The sequence below is a fragment of the Phoenix dactylifera genome, chromosome 13 (genome assembly GCF_051530095.1).
Source record: "Phoenix dactylifera cultivar Ajwa chromosome 13, Ajwa_hap1_PhDact_Kaust_v1.1, whole genome shotgun sequence".
In the NCBI taxonomy this organism is placed as follows: domain Eukaryota; kingdom Viridiplantae; phylum Streptophyta; class Magnoliopsida; order Arecales; family Arecaceae; genus Phoenix; species Phoenix dactylifera.
Genome location: NC_143202.1, coordinates 8068306 through 8086767, shown reverse-complemented (window position 1 = coordinate 8086767; position 18462 = coordinate 8068306). Strand labels below are relative to the sequence as shown.

At 41.2% G+C, this 18462-nt stretch overlaps 1 protein-coding gene across 1 annotated transcript in view; it reads left to right on the top strand.

Annotated features, from left to right (window-relative positions):
* The window catches only part of LOC103698389 (monocopper oxidase-like protein SKU5), a 42570-nt gene extending 25911 nt beyond the window's left edge, over positions 1 to 16659 (top strand). The window contains exons 8-9 of the mRNA XM_039116549.3: positions 15899 to 16098; positions 16244 to 16659. Coding sequence (XP_038972477.3) covers positions 15899 to 16098; positions 16244 to 16352 — 309 coding nt within the window. The 3' untranslated portion in view covers positions 16353 to 16659. The remainder of the gene's footprint in view (positions 1 to 15898; positions 16099 to 16243) is intronic.
* The last annotated feature ends 1803 nt before the right edge of the window (positions 16660 to 18462 follow it).

Sequence of the window (18462 nt, the reverse complement as noted above, 5' to 3'; positions counted from 1 at the left end):
CTTGAGAGGCTTGAGGTTTGGGTCGACTCATCCTTTCCTTGGGTCGACCCAACTACTGTTCATCTGTGCCATTTTTGCAGAAGTGTGCCAGATGCTTTCTTGATGTGCCGGGGTCGACCCAATCAACCTTGGGGTCGACTCAATCCACACTTTGCTGCAACTCAAGGTTAGATTCATCCATATAAACAATGAAATGCATCTTTATCTTATTATACGAATTGTACTGAGAGTAACAAACTTATAAATGATGTATCGAATTAACTTGTAACATACTCTTGATTATTGTATTAATCATCAAAATACCACATCATCCTCAGTCGCACCACCTATAGTCCTTCCCCATCTTCCTAGGAACCAACCACCTCCCGATCACCAGCGCGATCTAGATGAGAGGCTGCTGCGTACCGTAAGAGTAGAGGCCCCTACTTTTGTTGGTCAACTTGAGCCAAGCGTGTATCTCGATTGGAGAGCCACCATGGACAATTACTTTGAGTGGAACGATATGACTGACGATAGAAAAGTGCGATTTGCCAAAATGAAGCTTATTGGGCAAGCTCACTGGTACTTGCATAATGTTGAACATATGCGTGAGACCCAAAGGCTTCCTCGTATAACTACATGGGAGGATATGAAAGAAAAACTAAATGAGAAGTATCTGCCATTTTCGTACCGACAACGCTTTATGGATAGATGACAGAAGCAAACTCGAGGAACATCGACGGTTGCTGATTACATCGCACGATTTAAGGAGTTTCATATAAAGTGCAGTGTAATAGAAGAGGAGACTCTTACCCTCTCTAGGTTTCGGGCAGGACTCTGCGAGAAGATCCAGAAAGATCTACTCCGAGAGATTACCACTCTTAACCAAGCATACTAGTTGGCTCAAGATGCAGATACTTTCTTAAGACTACCTGTGGTGAGGCCTATTGATCCTTGACCACTAGCCCCAGGAGTCCGACCTAACTAAAATTATCTCCCACAACCTAGACCGCTTTTCAATCCTCCTAATCAGCCCGACCCAACCCAAGCACCGACTAGGACCTCCCCGATGTCTGTCTCGAACCCTTCAACTGATAAGGAAAAAGGAATATTAGGTTCCAACCCTCCTTCTCGAAGCCAAACCTAATGCTTCTAGTGCCAAAAGTCCGGCTACATCGCGTCCCAATGCCCTGCCAAGACTTACTTGATTACTAAACCAGAAGCCGGGATTCAAGAGATCGAATATGTCGAAAAAGTCTATGAACCAAATATAAAGACTATGTTGAAGACTTTGAAGATGAACCCATATTAGACTTTGTCCAAAATGATTTCCAAAGGAAGACTATTAATCTAAGTACAACCAAGTTACTTCACATTACTACTGTGGAAGAGGTAGTGAAAGATATTGAGAGCTAGTCACCTGAGTTGGCACTTGTGGCTAAAGATACCAATGCGGAGTCCAACCTTGAACATTCCCCTATAGTAGTTCCCCTTGTAGAGGAGTTTCATTCTGTAGTCCCTGATGATCTTTCGGATGCACTTTCTCCGATGCATAATATCCAACACGCAATTGATCTAGTTTCCGCAGCATCTCTGCCCAACCTTCCACATCATAGGCTCAACCCGAATGCATATGCTAGGACCCGGAATTTAATGTTACCGACAGTTGAGTTTGATATAATAGTTCGATTAACAAGTCCATAGGCATGAGTCCATTCGAAGTGGTGCATGATTACAAATCTAGGCAACCCGTAGACCTATTTTCCATGTCTCATCAGTATAGAGTCTTTGAGTCTGTACAATCATTTGCATCACATCCACATTCATTGCATCAAGAAATCAGTAATTGCATTCACTTTAATAACTTAAAATATAAATTTCTTGCTGATTTATCCAGACGTTATAAAGAGTTAAGTAAAAGAGGTTATGTCATGATAAGAATTAGGCTTGAACGACTTTTTTTAGGGACGTTCAAGAAATTGCAAGCTTGTAGTGCAGAACCATTCAAGGTCTTAAAGAAAATCAGTTCGAATGCATATGTTGTGGATCTTCCTGATAATTATGGGATTAGTGCGACATTTAAAATTGAAGATTTAGTCCCATCCAAAAAGACAATATTCATGCCTTTTGACCCCTTTATTGCTATACTTGCCCCTGTTGAATACCCTGACCTATTACCTGCTGTTGAGCCACCACCTTCCAAATTTCATTCACGCAGAGAACAAATAGAACATATATTGGATGAGCAGGTTATGTCAACCAGGAATGGTGGTTACCAACGTTACCTTGTTCGATGGAAAGGTCGACCAAGGTCTGACGTGATGTGGATTTCTAGAGCTCAGTTGCTGCGCCTTGACCCTGATCTCCTGGAATAGTACGACAGCCGACTAGATCTGTACTCAATGGGATTGAGTTTTTTCTATCCGGAAGGAGTTGATGGGGACATCAGAGCCCTTCATTCAAATGATCCTGAGCTTCCGGATTGAGTCAGACTCGGATTGGGTTCATTTGAGTCCGAGTCATTTTCTTTTATTACATTATTTGCCTTTTGTCTCAGTCAAGTCAATTTGGTCAGTTGTTTTGTTATTAGACTAGTCAATTGGGTTTATGTAATTGGGTCAATTTAGTGGACCAATTTTGCTAAGGAATTAATTGATGTAAGGGTCCAAATTTAGTCAGTGTCGATTGATTTGGTCAATTGATTACTTGATTTGGTCAGGATGTAAGGTCTATATAAAAACCACCCCATCATGTATGAGGCAATTGATGATTGAATGAAAAAATCCTAGCCTTCCTCTTATTCTTCTTCTTCCTCCTCTTCTCTTCTTTCTGCATTTCTATAACCTCTTCTTCCTTCTCCCTCCCTTCTTCCTTCTCTTCCCTGCAGTGGTTCTACGTCAACGAGGCATACATTCTGGTAGTGGGCCACTATGATAGTAAAGGCTATCAGCAGCAGAATTTGGAGCTTGATGAGCGAGGACCGCTTCTATGATCGGCCAGTTTCGTAGTCAGCGAGGCTAGGGTCGATACAGGACAATTGACAAAGAGCAATATTCCATGCATTCTTTCAGTTGATCAGCCACAACCACAAGAGAGCCGGTCACCACATGACTCCTTGTCCGAGGCATCCTCTCAGAGATATGATCGAGAGATGCTTAGACGAGGCCACTACGCTATCCGGTGAACTCGGCTGGGAGGGCGACATACATTCTCCCAATATAGCCATACAGAGAGGGACATGAAGGGTAAGCAGACAGAGAGTAGCATAAAGGGTAAGCAAGCAGCGAGTGTTATAAAGGATAGGTAGGCAGTGAGTGACACAAAGGGTAAGAAGGCAACTGTCCTGCACACGAAAAAAGAAAAACAAAAAGCACATGCAACCCTAATGGAGAGTGTAGAGGAGCCAGTTCACTCAAATTCAGAGACTAGAAGCAATAGTTTTGGTGGTCATGGATCTGCTGGCTAGAAAGAGGGTGGAGTACTTGAGACTACCGTTTATGAGACAGCCGTAGGATTGTTTTCGATTCACCGATGAGTCCTAGTTTATGCATGCTACATAGAATAGGAACCACGACGCATGATCTGGTGGAGCCCACAAGGATCCGATTGCATATAGAAGACGAGCTCCTCGAGGTTATTCAGAAGGACACGATGCAGCTGCAGATGACCTCGCAAATAAAGTAGAATCTATAGACGTATCAGATTTCGAGTCGTATATTGGATCCTATTATCTGCGGCCATAGGCAACCTATGACCCATACCAATATTGATATGGATATAGTGCGTCTGAGGCATCTTCCGATGGCTATTATCCTATTTAGCTTGGAGCATTTTATTGGTCGAATTTTGTTGCCTGAAGAATTAGGATTCGTGGAAGTGCCTCGAATGTCAGGACGCCTACAAACATGGATTTGAAGACCTGCTCATAATTTTGTACGAATGTATAGGCCTGGTTTAGCGTGGACACCTCTCGGAGGATAAGTTCTCTCCTGAGTTCATCATTGAGACCTCTACGGAACTGGCTCAGGACCATTCTCTCATCCTCAATCACATCGCATCGCTTCATGTATTCATTAAAATGGGCAATGTAATCAGTAGCTGATCGGGTGCCTTGTCTCAAGTTGTTCCATCGGTCAAGGAGATGATCTTGGTAGCTAATATAGGCATGTATTTTTTATTTTTTTTATTTCTATTCAGTCAGTTATGGCAGGTTGACGTCTTCTAACGAGGAGCTATTTAGTGTTTTGCCAGAAAAGTTTAGCTCAACCGATGAGCTTCATTCTGGCACCGGATCTTCTTTTCTTCAGACAAATTATACTACTCAAAGTAGTCCATTTCATACTAGTCTGAGAAGACCTTTGGGTCAAGATGACCATCATGTTAGATGTATGCTCTAGAAGCCAATCTGGCGGACACATTATTAATTCTGGGACATAAATTTGTACTTGACTTTATTATTATTGAATAATAAATGGGCATCTTTTCATTCATATTGTTTATGTGTCTATGAATCGTCCAAAGAATTAATAAGATGATGATACATATTCTTAAGAGTTGACAATTTGAGCCATGTATCATTGGTGATTAATTTCTAAATGCTCCTAATCAATGGATCATCACGAGGACGGTGATCGATCCGATCAGTGCACAGATCGCTTTCCTTATGAATGGACGAGACTCGAGTCCACAGTGTAGGGACACTGAAGTGATAGTGCAGGTGCTTGTTAGAGAACAAGGGTACTGAGCGTGACCAAGACAAGAAGTCACTTGGATGTCTATCCACTCGTCAGTGACTTGATGTTGCAGTAGTATGACTGGTCCTTTGACCTGCGGTGCTTCGGCTACTTACAGTGAGGTTATTGTAGTTTGACTGCACATACACATGGTCTCTAGTCATATGGGTCCTTGTAGTGTAGATTGGCTGCAGTAAGTTCACTGTAGGAGTAGGGTACGCACCTACATGGAATCTATCGATCTTGATAGAAGAGGAGAGATCCTATGTGATTTATTAAACTGAGTTCTAAGACCTTGGCCAGGGCACTAATATAAAGTGGAGAAATAGTTTTTCACTATCGAACTCAAGTCGAATAAATCTAGACATATGACAGACGACGGGGTTTGACGGGTTATACATGACCTTCGGTCTGTAGGGATCCACAATAGAAGGACTGTATCATACGATAACTGCACCTAGAGGTTCATCATTCCATTCTACTGGATAGCCACTACATACTGTTAGGTGTCACTGGTGGATGGTGAGACTCAGGGATCATCTTGATGGTCGATGAACCCTGATGAGTTGAGTTGAAATTGTTTCAACCCATTGAAAGGAGTTTTCAATGATATTGTGATAAAGATCGCAATATATCTCACTACCAGTCAGAATAGAACCTGTGGGGTCACACACATTAGAGGTATTGACGATCCGATGGTTGAATGTGATTAGGAATCACAAATAATCAATTAGATTGATAAATGGATAACCCGCTAAGAGTTAGTGGTTGGAGGAAGGAACGATTGCAATAGAATTGAAATTTAATTTAATTAATTGGATTTAATTAATTGGACTTGATTATAAGTCTTACTTGGAGTGGGATTCATGAAGTTCTAATTTGATTAGGATTTCAAATTAAATTAGAGTCCTACTTGGAATAGGATTTCTAAAGTCCTAATTGTCTTCGGGCTGAAATTTGAATAAGTCCTGATTAGATTAGGATTTTCTTAAGTCCTAATTAATTTTAAATTTAATCTAATTAATTTTATGACTCCTAATTGGATTAGGATTGAAGAGTTCAATAGGGTCATGGTTCAATTAAATCCTAATTAGATTAGGATAAGGAGGAAATTGAAATGGGTTCATAAAAATCCTATTTTGAATAGGATTGGACTCATGTAATGAACCCAAATTAAATCACCCTTTAATTTGATTAAATGGTGGATTTAATTGGACTTGAGGGAGGGGCCCACACCCCTCCCCTTGGTGCTTGCGTGAGAAGAAAAGGAGGGGGCTACGCCCCTCCTTGCTTGCCACATAAGGGATAAGAATGAGTTCCTAAAAAATAGGAACTCATTTTTATCCCTTAGCACATTAAAAAGGGCATGGGATTTCGGCCAGCATTCATGGTTTTTCTTTGTCATTCACGGCAGCAAGCACTCTCCTCTCATTCCTCTCTTCAGCCACAAGAACAAGGGAAGAAACCAAGGGCGACGTGATCTCCTTCCTCCTCTTCTTTTGGTTCTAGCACAAGGAAAAGTAAAAGGCTGCGAAGAGCCTTCGTTTCTTCTTCCTTGGCACTTCCTTCTTCTTCCTCCTCTCAAGCCAATCAAAGGTTGATTCAAAGGAGAGGACTTCAGCCATCTAAAGCCATTTCTGTAAGGGAGCTAGCATCCCGGGGAGATCCAAAGGCTTCGATCGACTCATTACTTCGTGTGGATACCTGTAGAGGCCGGACGCGTGTGCGGCTTCCACTGAGCCTTGATCAAATACCACGTGAATCAGATTTGCGGAGACCATCTACCCGCATAAGGTGAAGATCTGATCTTCTTAATGATTTTAAAATGGTTTAAAATAATTTAATTCTAATCTATCTACAAACGAAAGGTTTAAAACACGTTCATGCGATGAACGGATCCCGCATATGTTTTTCCGCTGCAATCTGAAAATTATTTCGAAATTTTCATGGCATATGAGGGATGCTAACACATCAAAGGTGGGGGCTTCAACCCGAATGCCTTTCATCACATCGTCATCATGGTCACGAGGCCCTCTAGGTTCTATAGTGTGCCGATAACCCCTATCGACATTACGGACTAGAACTGGTCCTCTATGCCGAGAGTAGGTTAGAGGGCGGTTTGGGAAGGGATTAGGGTCAAAGTGGCCCTGTTGCACAAATCCTAAATGGTCTAGGATTTCATCCTTGATCTCTGGGCCTTCCAAATGGGATGCACTACCTTCTTTGGATTCCATAATCCTCTGAAAGGAAGCTTCAGCTGAGTCTAGTCAGGCGCAGGCCTGGGTGGACACTATAGTCAAGTCTTGGACAGCTTTTAGCAAGGTTTCAATGTTGAAATCTATGGCAAGTTGGGATTCTAACTGGAAGACAACACGACCACTACAAAGGTGCATATAATGAGTGTGCAAAGGTGTGCGTGGCCCTACAATGCTAAGACAGTGGTGATTCCTAGACAAACCTAGTGCATGAAAATGATGCCTAAAGCGCAATGTAAATGCTCAATATAAACGGAAAGCTAATCCGTAGCAACTGAAATCAAGCTTAGAATTATGTAATAAATGTAGGCAAGTAATTTCAGTCAAATAGTGCGAGTGTTCTGTGTGTTGCAAGGTTGTATGGAGCCTCGAAGAACTTCCGAAGATTAGGTAGCCCTACAATTAATGACAAAGATGAGCCACTACAAGGTTTTTAGAGTTGTCTGGAGTGTATGTGTTGAATTTACAGTAAACTAAGTCAATAGAGCACATAAGAGCTTATCGACGTGGAATTTAGACGAACGAATAGATTTTCCAGTAAGGGAAGAAAACTGACCTGGGCTGGTGCGACGATAACTAGAAGCGCTGTCGCAGCAAGCGGGCTCCTCAATTGGCGCAAATAGAGCATGATCACAGCAGCGTGGTGGGCCAGATTTCAGCAACTCGTGGGCCTGATCAACGTAATTTGGTGGGCCTGTGGATTGAGAGGAGGAAGTGATAGTCAACTTTAAAGACTACGCAATAGCACGTATCTGGTAGAATTGTGATTACGGGTATCGATTCATAGGGATTGGGGTACAGATGTTTTCTTAAAAATATTTGAAAAAGAGAATTTGTGAAGACTATTGAACTAAATAATTTAATAGGAAATGCCATTAAAATGATATCAATTGAGAGAACCTAGGACAAAGAATTCACTACTAACATCGTAACAAGGATTATTTGTATTTTAATTCGTCTTGGATTAACATGCAAATTGGCTACAAGCCCTATAAGTATTCAAATAAAAATTCACTGAAGTAATTTTAGGAAAACCCATCTTCAGTAGGTATGAAATGTCTACCCTAAAATAAGGTGGCAAGCTGAAGAAGCTGGGAAGAACTCACGGACGGCTGGGAGGAAATGCCGGGAAAATCGGGAAGATAAGGATCTCTGCTTTGTTCTGAAGCTGGGGTCAATCCGGAGTGCGTGATGCGTGGGAGGAATTCGTCACGGGTGGAAGTGGTTCTGGGATGCAGGGGCTTCGTAAGACATGGAATGACGTGGAAGGTTGGGTAGAAATGTGGGAAGAATCTCAAAGAGGGGGAGGATCACATGTGTGAGACTTCCCATGTGGATGGCTTGCACGTGGAATTTTAGGAAAACTTTGAATGACTAATTACGGATGTGATAAGGATTCAAATAGTACAATGTGGGATTTTGGGGAGAGAAAGTTAAAACATAAAAGGTTGAACTCGATTAGATGTGAAAAGAACAGATGAGTTGGGCTGAATCGGAAATCCGAGAGGGTCTGATTCACGGGGTGCATGCGATTCGGGTTCAGTGATCATCCAAAATAAGTTAGACTCGACCTGCATAGATTGGACTTGACCAATAAAATCAATCAAACTTGAATTACTTCTAATAATTTATTAAAATGTAGTGATAAAGGGAAATGCATTTTCTTATGTTTAAATTTAAAATATGTGCGTAAAAATAATGATAAGTGCTATGAGTAAGAAGTTAATTTATGCATTATTTAGCACTTATCAGGAAGCGGGGTGGGCGGGCTGTTGAATAATGGGCCCGAAGGCCTGCGGGCTAGAAGGTCCGCAGTAGAGAGGGTGTGGTGGTTGGTGCAGTGAAGGGCCTGATGGCCTGTTGGATTAGAAGTGGAGGGCGGCGGGGGCAGGGGGGCTGTTGAGCCTGATGGTTCGGGAAGGGGGTGGAGGGGTGTGTGTGTGGACTGAAGGGGAGATTCCCTTAGGGTGACGGCGTGGCGGAAGAGGGGAAGATGAAGAGGGCAGAGTGCGACGGAAGGGGGAAGACGAAGGGGGCGGAGCGCGGTGGAAGGATCAAAATCGAGCCCTTGATCCCACGAAAGGAGAGGATCGGGAGATTGCCGAAGCTTGTGAGGCGGCTCGGGTTGAGGCGGCTCGGGTGGGAGGAGTGCTACAGGGCGGTCGCAACCCCTAGGGTTTGAGCCGGTAGGACTCGGGTGGAGCTCGGGCAGCTGTGTACGCCGTCCAATGCCGAAAATGGAGACCGAGGTGGACATCCAGTCGGCGACGCGGGGAAAGCACCATTGCGACCATGGTGACGGCGAGACGACGACGCAAGCGAGGCCGAAGGAGGTGATGGCGAAAGCGGTCGCTGTAAAGGCGAGACGGCGAGGCGGTGCTTGGGCGGCGATGGTGGAAACAGAAGCGGAAGGAGGAAGAAGATGAACACGTATTTTTTTCTTTTTTCTTTTTTTTTCCCTTTTTTCCCTTTTTTTACCTTTTTTTTCTTTTTTTTTTTAACTAGGATCCAATAGGGTTCGGGTTAACGGGCATGACCCGTTCCAGTAACCCGTTGGCGGTATGCTTCAGATGAAGGAGGGATCGAGAAGGAAGCGGCTTCTTTCCGTAACCTGCTCTGATACCAATGCTGATGCCGGACAGCAGGGGAAAAGAGGGAGAAAGAGAGGAGAGAAGAGGAAGGAGAGAAGAGGAAGAATAGAGAGGGAGAAAGAGAGGAGAGAAGAGGAAGAATAGAAGGAGAGAACTAGGCTTCGCACCTAGCCCTAGCTCAAGGCTTCGCACTTAGGCTAAAAGAAGAGAATCACAAATCTTTATTCATAGCATAACCCTAAACGATGTACGGTCCAACATATTTATAAGACCCAAAAAATGCAAAGACCCCTAAAAAGAAACTAGTTTCATAAAAGACCCTCAAAATAACGAAATACCAAAATAAGCCTTAAAGGCTGTCAAATAATAAAATACGCTAATAATCCCAAATAACATAAAATCACTTCCAAAATAACATCAAACTGGCTGGACCATCCTCCTGCGGCTATCGTAGACTCGAGTGATGGGTGACCTGGCACTGGTGTCCGCACCAATATTATTTTAAAATAATAAGATGTATTATTTAGATTAAACTAGGATCATAGAAACATCAAAAATATCAAATAAATATAAAAAATACATCAAATTAGACTTAAAATTATTGAAAAAGTTCAAAAAGATTGATTACCAATTAAATCAACTTGAAAACTCTAAAAAAAAATGCCGATATAGAACAAGCACGCCCAAGATTATCGTGTGTTGGTACAATACCGACCCTTCCGCCAACCCGGTATAGTACCGACCCGGTATGGTACCGACTCTTCCGCCGACCAGTATGGATCTCGGTACCAGTTTGCTAGACCTTGGTACATATCAAAACTGACAACATCCAAAAGAATCAAAAACTATTGGTACCAGTCAGTATGGTTGACATGGTATTGTTCATATGCACCACTGTGGACCGGTATGGCTGATGCGTAGCAGTACAAATGATTTCAATATCCCATCACCCATATCATTACCAGTTTTGTGTTACAATGATACTATATTGATAGTGCATCCTATTTCAGTGGTTTTTAAATCCACCCCTACATGCTTGGCATCTTTCCCAAGCATCTAGGTGACACCTCTACAAGCTCTGCAGTAGCAGAAAAGACTATTGGAGTATATAGATTTTGGTGAAGTTGTCATTCAGGAGGTACAAACATAGATTGGAGATAGATAGGATACTGAAATTGGTATTGAACATCAGAAAATTGCTATTACTGATTTACTAAATCAGACAATAAGAGCATATTTGGGTCATTAGTTATTGTTCAAGATATTAATATCTCTCAGTTGTTTTGAACTTTTCTTAGCATTTTAATGTGTCCGAGATAAACTGGGATCCCGGTCCATCTCGGTACCAATCCCCCCCTCCATGGAGATGGCTGATATCTCTTGATGTTTAGAACTCTGCCTAGGAGACAACAAAATTAATAGAAAAACAAAGAAAATAGGACCATACCTGATCCTTTGAAGAAAGGATGAATGATAAAATTTGGAAGCAAAAGAGGAAAAAGAGGTTGTTCGAGCCAATTAAACAAATATTTCAGTCGAAAATAGGTACATAGCTCTTTGCTAGTCATACTAGGTTCCCTTGTTTGATTGGAAGAGATGAAGAGCTCTCAAAATCCTTCCCATAGTTGTCCAATGTGAAGCTGAGTTGATTATGTCAAAATTCCAGGGAACAAAATTTTGGGTTCTATTTAATGGTTTCACAAAGTTATGGTTCAAAGTTTCTGAAAGTGTGTTTGATCTAGCAATTTGACACCACTAGAAAGATAGCCAGAAGACTTTGTAGTCTAAGCCAACATCTATGGTTGTTTTATCTAGCACTTTGACACCACTAGAAGGACAGCCAAGTGGTCTGGCGCAACATCTAAGTTATATATTTGAGTTTTTGTCTTTACGTGGTCGGTGGTAGTAAAAGCATGATTTCAGCAAAAACAATGCAAGTTGAGAAGGCTTTTCTATGTTGTATTTGATGCAACAATCAACTGAACAGCAGATTCGCTATGAGATGAGCAATCCCCCACAAACAATCTGCAAAGGCTAGGTGAAGGTTCTTGGATGTGAATTAAATAGGTTGCATAATATTCCAGTGGTCCATACTCGTAGGTTAACTATCCTACTCTCACATTTACAATGGTAGCCAGCCTTCTCACAAAAATCACGCCTTCTGATAAATATTATTTGAGGAGAATACAAGAGAAAAATTATCCAGTTACTCTAGTCTATACATGTATGCACACAAGTAAGCTGTCATATGATAATATGATATATTGCCATCATCTTAGTTTTTGCTCTTTTGAGGACTAGTTCACGGCCACCAAGGGTAGTCTTTATCTAGGGGGAAATATTCTTTCAGCTTGTGTTATAGGCCTACATTCTTTGTGTTAGTGTAGGATATGCCTTAAAGCCATTTGCATATAATTGTAAATTTGTATTTATTTGGAACAAAACATGGATTTTTTTTTCTTCATGTTCACTTAAATAGTATAGGGTATGTATCATGTAACAACCTTAGAGCTAGAAAAGAGTGCTTCAGAAAAAATATCCAAGTGGTTGGAGTATCTACCATAGAGAGGATTGGATATTCCTAAATATTTGCAATATGTTCACAGCTAAGAGTGAGGTTGGGCATCACACCTATGAGACTGCCGAGTTATATAGTGACTACGATATTCCTCCTCTATTGAGGTAGTGTCCGCACACCAATACCTGGGTGTGCTATCATATTGAATGTCAATACTAGTAATCCACTTTGGAAATCACTATCAAGTGTTGATGTGTGAGTCAGATTAGATAGCTTACAACCGGTCACTTGACCTAAGGACAAGATACCTTACTATGTTTTGGACATCCGTGAATTTGTAGCCAAACTTATATATTGACAATCAAGGTTCGCCATCTTGGTGCCGGACATTGTATCGGTGCCACACTAGCATTGTTGGTATGGTATGGTATGAAATTTTTTCGGTGTACTGAGTGTTGGTACATCTTCCATACTATGTTCGAGTACCAAACCGGTATGGTACGATACGGGCTGGTACGGCGAACCATGTTGACAATGATATACAAGATTATTTTCTCGATACGGAAAATGATTTACTAGATTTAGATGCGAGTGGTAGTCTAGTTGCGCAATAATGATTCTATCATATCACATAGCATATTAGAACAAACACATGGTTAGAAATGAAAAATATGAGCCTCGGAAATTATTTAAGTTTTAGGAATAATTAGTTTGATAAAATTAACATAAGTAATAATTAATTATTTTTGGAAATTGTTTATGCAAATGGATTTTGCTAGGAAGATGTTTGACAGGATCTAGGATTTTAATGGGACATCACATTGTATGACTAAGAGTTTGATAGTGCATTAGTTCTCAATGGTTTTATGAGGATACTCGTATGATGGGGGGATTGAATTTGCAATATTAAGCTTTTGCTAGAACAAGAAAACAATGATTTCATCCTAACTGACTAGGAGTCCGATAATGCATTATGCTGTCCATATTCCCATACTAGACCACATTGCAAATGCATGATAAAAATAGTCTATTGAGTTAGGTTCTTGGTCAGCGGGAACCTGAGTTGACCTACTTGGTAACACATCTAGCACGTGCCATCTGTATCCCAATTAATTGGAATTTGATTCCAGTATATTATTCTCCTATTAAATTATCCTTAATTGGATCAAGGTCCAAGCTTATTGGGGAATTAATTGAGCCTCTAATTGGGCTTAAAAGATAACCTAAAGGGTTTAGTTAGTTCAAGTTAAGAAAGATTGGACCAGGCTTTGACCTGGGTCAACTTGGACTAGGTCCAAGCATTGGGCGACTGCTCATGCAGGGCCGCCCCTCCCTTTCTCTATAGCCCGACATCATATAGGAGGAGATCCCAAGTAATGGCCTCCCCTCCCGAGTCCAACTAGGACTATTGGATGCCCTAGTTGGAGGCGCCCAAGAAACCTTGGCAATCCCTTTTCTATATATCCTTCAGGAGGCAGTCTAGGGTTTGTGATCAGGTGAAAAACCTTGGCGTGAGAAAAATAGAGAGAGAGAAAGAGAGGGAGGAAAGAAGAGAACTTCCTCAATACAAAAGAGAGGAAGAAGGATGAAGGCTTGTCCTAAAGCAATAGAACAAGATCTTCTTGTAGTTCATCTTCTTAGCCTGTAGTTGCTGGATATTTAGCACTAAGCAAAGCCTCCAAAGATAAAGCACATGGATTGAAGTGGTTGTAGGTAGTGATTTTCAGAGGATCATGTGCATTTGCGGGTTCAGTCTCTCCTAAGAGGATCAAATAAACTCTAATCACCATCATGGCCAAGTATATATATTTTAATCCCTATATGCATGCTTTTTATGCGGAAATATCATGAACAAAGTTCCTGTAAAAAAATCCATTACAAGTCTTTGATGTTCATCTACATGTCCATCACTTTAATTTGCATTAGTCATGTCCCATGTTGTTGTGACATGTCACTCCATTTGCCTTAGTGATTATACTTTCTCCATAAGAGCACACTTCACTTAGTCTGCCCACTTTCTGTGGTTGCTTTGTTAATGAGAAAATGATTTGAAATACAACAACAACAAGGAAAGTGCATACCTTGCAAGAGTATGAAGGAAATCTAGGACTGAATCACTGTTTTGGTCTAGCTCTCCAGAGTTGCTCAGGTTCTAGAACAATCACAGGAACTGAAATTTCTCTAATCATTGCACGATAGCCATGTCTTCCTATGGCAATGGAGAACTCTTCTTTGTTTCTCTATTTCTAGCAGAGAGATCTGAAGAAAGAAGGGAATATTTTAACTACATTGAACGGTTTTGGGTGGTTTCTTGACCGCCCAATTGTTTCCCTCCTCTTCCTCATTTTAAATCAGATTGGATCCAGTCGGATCGGCCCATCATGAGCGCCCAACCACGAGCCAATTCGAACAAGATTGAATACGATATATAGCAGGTTTATGTCCATGTTTGTCTACTTTGACACATCATCATTTCTACTATATATAATGGGAACTCCTAAATGACTGTCATTTGTTCAATGGTCTCATGTGATGACGTGAGAAAGATAAGAATTAAGTGAATAGGTAAGGATTGAATGAGTAGTTAAAGAGTTTCAAAATGAAAACCTCTACCAAACAGTTAATATTACGGAAGAATTTCTAGAACGAAGAAGTCTAAACTTTTTAGAGTTTCAAAAAGGAAAACTACTATCAAACATTTACTTGAAAAAGCTTTTCACATGCATGGCACACCTTAAATACTAGTAACTTTCTATTTGCACTTGGCCTTGACATAGCCTTCTTGATATTTTTTGTCTCCATCACCTTTGTATCTTTAATTCTGAATTCCTCTACTTGTATTTTTAATGTGTAGATTTTTAAATTGGCTAAGTAGCAGTTATGTCAGCTTTTCTTATGGTTACGGTATCTTTGCTGTCAGACTACAGTCCTATTGTATTATTAATTTCTTTTGTTTGTATCTTTGTTTGTTTGTGTTCTCTTCCATGTTCTGACATTAATCACAATCTTTCTAGTTATGTTTAGTCCTTAAGCGTACGTCATTGGCAATGCACAATAACCAAGGTTCGCCGTACCGGTACCGGACTCCGTATCGGTGCCACACTAGTATAGTGTCGGTACGGTATGGTATGGAGTTTTTTTTTTTTTTTTTTGCGTATCGACGGTCGGAACACCATCTGTACCGGTACCGAACTGGTACGGTACGCTCGGTACCGTCTGGTACGGTCATACTATGACAGTAACTCATGTAGCTATCTCATCAATTGATCATACTATTTGGGGATTTTATTTTCTTCATATTGCTTGGATCTATGGAGAATGCTTTCTATCATCAAGGAATATTAGCATTTTAAATGTACATCTTTCATGTTTGGCATGTACTTGTCTTTTCACAACACCAGAATTTACAATGTATTTTGAAATTTTTTCCTTAATCATTAATCTTTATCCCTTCCGAGCTGTGTATGTGCATATGTATTGACTGTGCTGCTAAACATCAAGTTTCCCCCCCTTGAGGTTTGGATATTTAAACAGTCCATTTCATCATTCACAATCTTTCTGCTGTTGCATTGTGTAGCCTTATCTTGTTTTGAAGTTGGTCTTCTTTGCTCTTGTTTGGTTCTTTTTATTTCTGCTTTTACTCTTGTCATCAACTAAAGTTATGAGTTCACTTTTCACGAAAGAATCTGATAAATTGGGTCTAAATGGGAGGAGTGAAATCTCTGCTTTTGTTCCATTGAAGTTTGACGCCTGTTTCTTCTTTAAGTATTTTTGACTTTTCATTGCTAAGAGAATTGTGTGAGCCTGCCGATTTTTGTGTAGGTATTTCCTGGAGCATGGACCGCCATCCTAGTTTATCTTGACAATGTCGGCATGTGGAATCTGCGTGTGCAGAATCTTGACAGATGGTACCTGGGCCAGGAAGTGTATGTAAGTGTGGTTAATCCAGAAATGAGCAACAAGACTGAGCTTCTACTACCTGATAATGCTATATTTTGTGGTGCACTCTCCAGCTTACAGAAGTAAGATTAACATCCATCATTGTCTACCTCTGGATCTTATTTTAATCATATAAAATTCTTTTTCTTCTTAACATTGATCATGAAGTGACTATTAACCACTTCATGCAAACTGCAATTGTATTCACCTGGTCGTCTCTCCTTTCAGAGAGCAGTCCCATAAATTTAGATATTCCGAAGCATCATCAGCTGCCAAATCAAGCAGAATGATTTTATTTTGGTTTCTTATTTCTTGGCTCAGTATCTTTTCCTTGTGACAACTTCAGCAGCTCAGTGGTCTATGGAAGGGAATGCCGATAAGAATGTATCAGAAATGAGTTTTCGTAGTTTATTTTGGCGTTGCACTCATCTTAGCATGGTAAAGACATGCAAGGCAATCATATTGCATGCAAGTATTACATTTTTCTTCATTTATATCTCCTGTACAACTGTTGATTTTAGATAATGTGTTTCCATGATGATTGTGGGCGGTGGTTTGCTGTTATTTGTATTTTCAGCATAACAAAAAAAAGTCATTGTTGTATATTTTTTTAATATTAGGCAAAAAAATAACTCCACTAGAAATATCTTGTATTTATGCCCTGTACCTTTAAACTTAGTTATGTTTGCCAGCATTTCTAAGCAGAATTCAGCTGGCGGTCGTCCTATCAATGATTCTACCGGACATTATAATGTGTTTCTCAAATTTTGCTAGTTTTAACTTGAGTGCGGCTTTCCACTGGAAGAAATAGTAATTCGATCATATATTGATTGATTTTGGTATTTATGCTTACATAATTTGCTTTATCCAGTTGTTATAGTACCAGAATTATTCAACAGTGAACAGGAAAAAACAAAGAACTAAAATTGTGTTCCAGGTCTATTTGGTGTTCATATATTACGAGGACTTGCTTTTGGAGCATTTGCTATGTCTACTAATGATTGTGAGCATCAATGATCTATTTTTGTGATTTCAGAAGATGTTGCTTTCTAGGTGTGGTGACAAAATGATTATGTTCAGCCTCAAAGCTGGATAAACACCTTTCTTACAAAATTTTAGTGCCATATACGCCTTCCAACTAGTCCTTTCATCTAATCAATGATATTTTGGTGGGTTATACATGGATTTCTTGTTCTTATAATAGCCCTCCTTGTAACAAAAATATCTTTAATATATTATAATATTTAAACTATTCCTTTGAAGAAACTTTTTTTTTTCTTCCGAATACTAAAAATGTTATATGCATATCTATTATAAAACTCATATACTTTCTGCTCGCTGTCAAATTTGGTACATTAAAATGATCATCTTTATGAGTACTGTTGCTGGAAATTGGACCCGGAGGCGGTAGTCGGCTGAGGAGGGGGAGCTCCGGTGTGCTCAGGAGGGTGGCGATCCGTCGGCGAGCGGCGTCCACCGTAGGGGTGCCTGCAAAAAAGCCGGTGGCCGGGTCTTCCGGCGCCGGCCCTACGATGCTTAAGTCAGAGGGGAGGCTTTGTTTTAGAGGAGGAAGATATGTTTTTCTCCGAGTTTTTTGAGTCTCTCCTCCTCAGGAAGGAAGGGTCCCATTTTTATAGGGGGGTCAGGTTACCTGTGATGTGATAGGGCGATGCCATCGTACGACTTAGCACGTTGCTTGAGTTGGCGCGCGATCAGGTGAATCATTGCATTGATGTCGGAGGTGAGGCCGGGATCAGAGAGTTGTCATGGCCGACTGGACCCTGTTGAGCCGATTTGCCGTGGAGAGCTGAGGATCCGTAGGTAATAGGAGCCACGTGCATTAATTGTTGAGTGAGCCGGAGATATGCATTAATTGTGATACGCCTTAATTGTTGAGTGAGCCGGAGAGATGCATTAATTGTTGAGTGAACCGTGGGTTTACAGAGATCACGCGTATTAAATGCTGGAGGCGGTGGCAGGGTATGGCCTCCGGCCAGACTTTAGAAAGGTACAACCGCGGTAGGTGGGCGGTGAGGACAGACTTCTGAGGTCGGGAGTTCTCTAGGTCGGAAGTTCCGAGGTCGGATGGTCGGAAGTTCCGAGGTCGGACGCTGACCTCGGCCGTCTAAGGTCGGCCGTCATGCGGTCTTCTGGTGGCGAGGTCCCCATGTACTAGGAAGAAAACTGTATTCCCCCAACACTACCCCCCGACTTTCGAGTTCGAGCCGCTTGCAAGCTCGGACGCGGGAAGTAGAAGTCATTATTATGGTTACCGAGGTCGAGGGAAATTGGTCTATGTCTGCGTCCTTACGCATCTCGAAGCATTTATAACGGAAGTTGCGCCCTTTGGCCCTTCGAGGTCGTTTCATATGACGAACTTATGATGGGGTCCCTGGACTCGATGGGGCGGCGCCTCGATCTTGTGGTTGAGGCGCCCTTTTTGAATA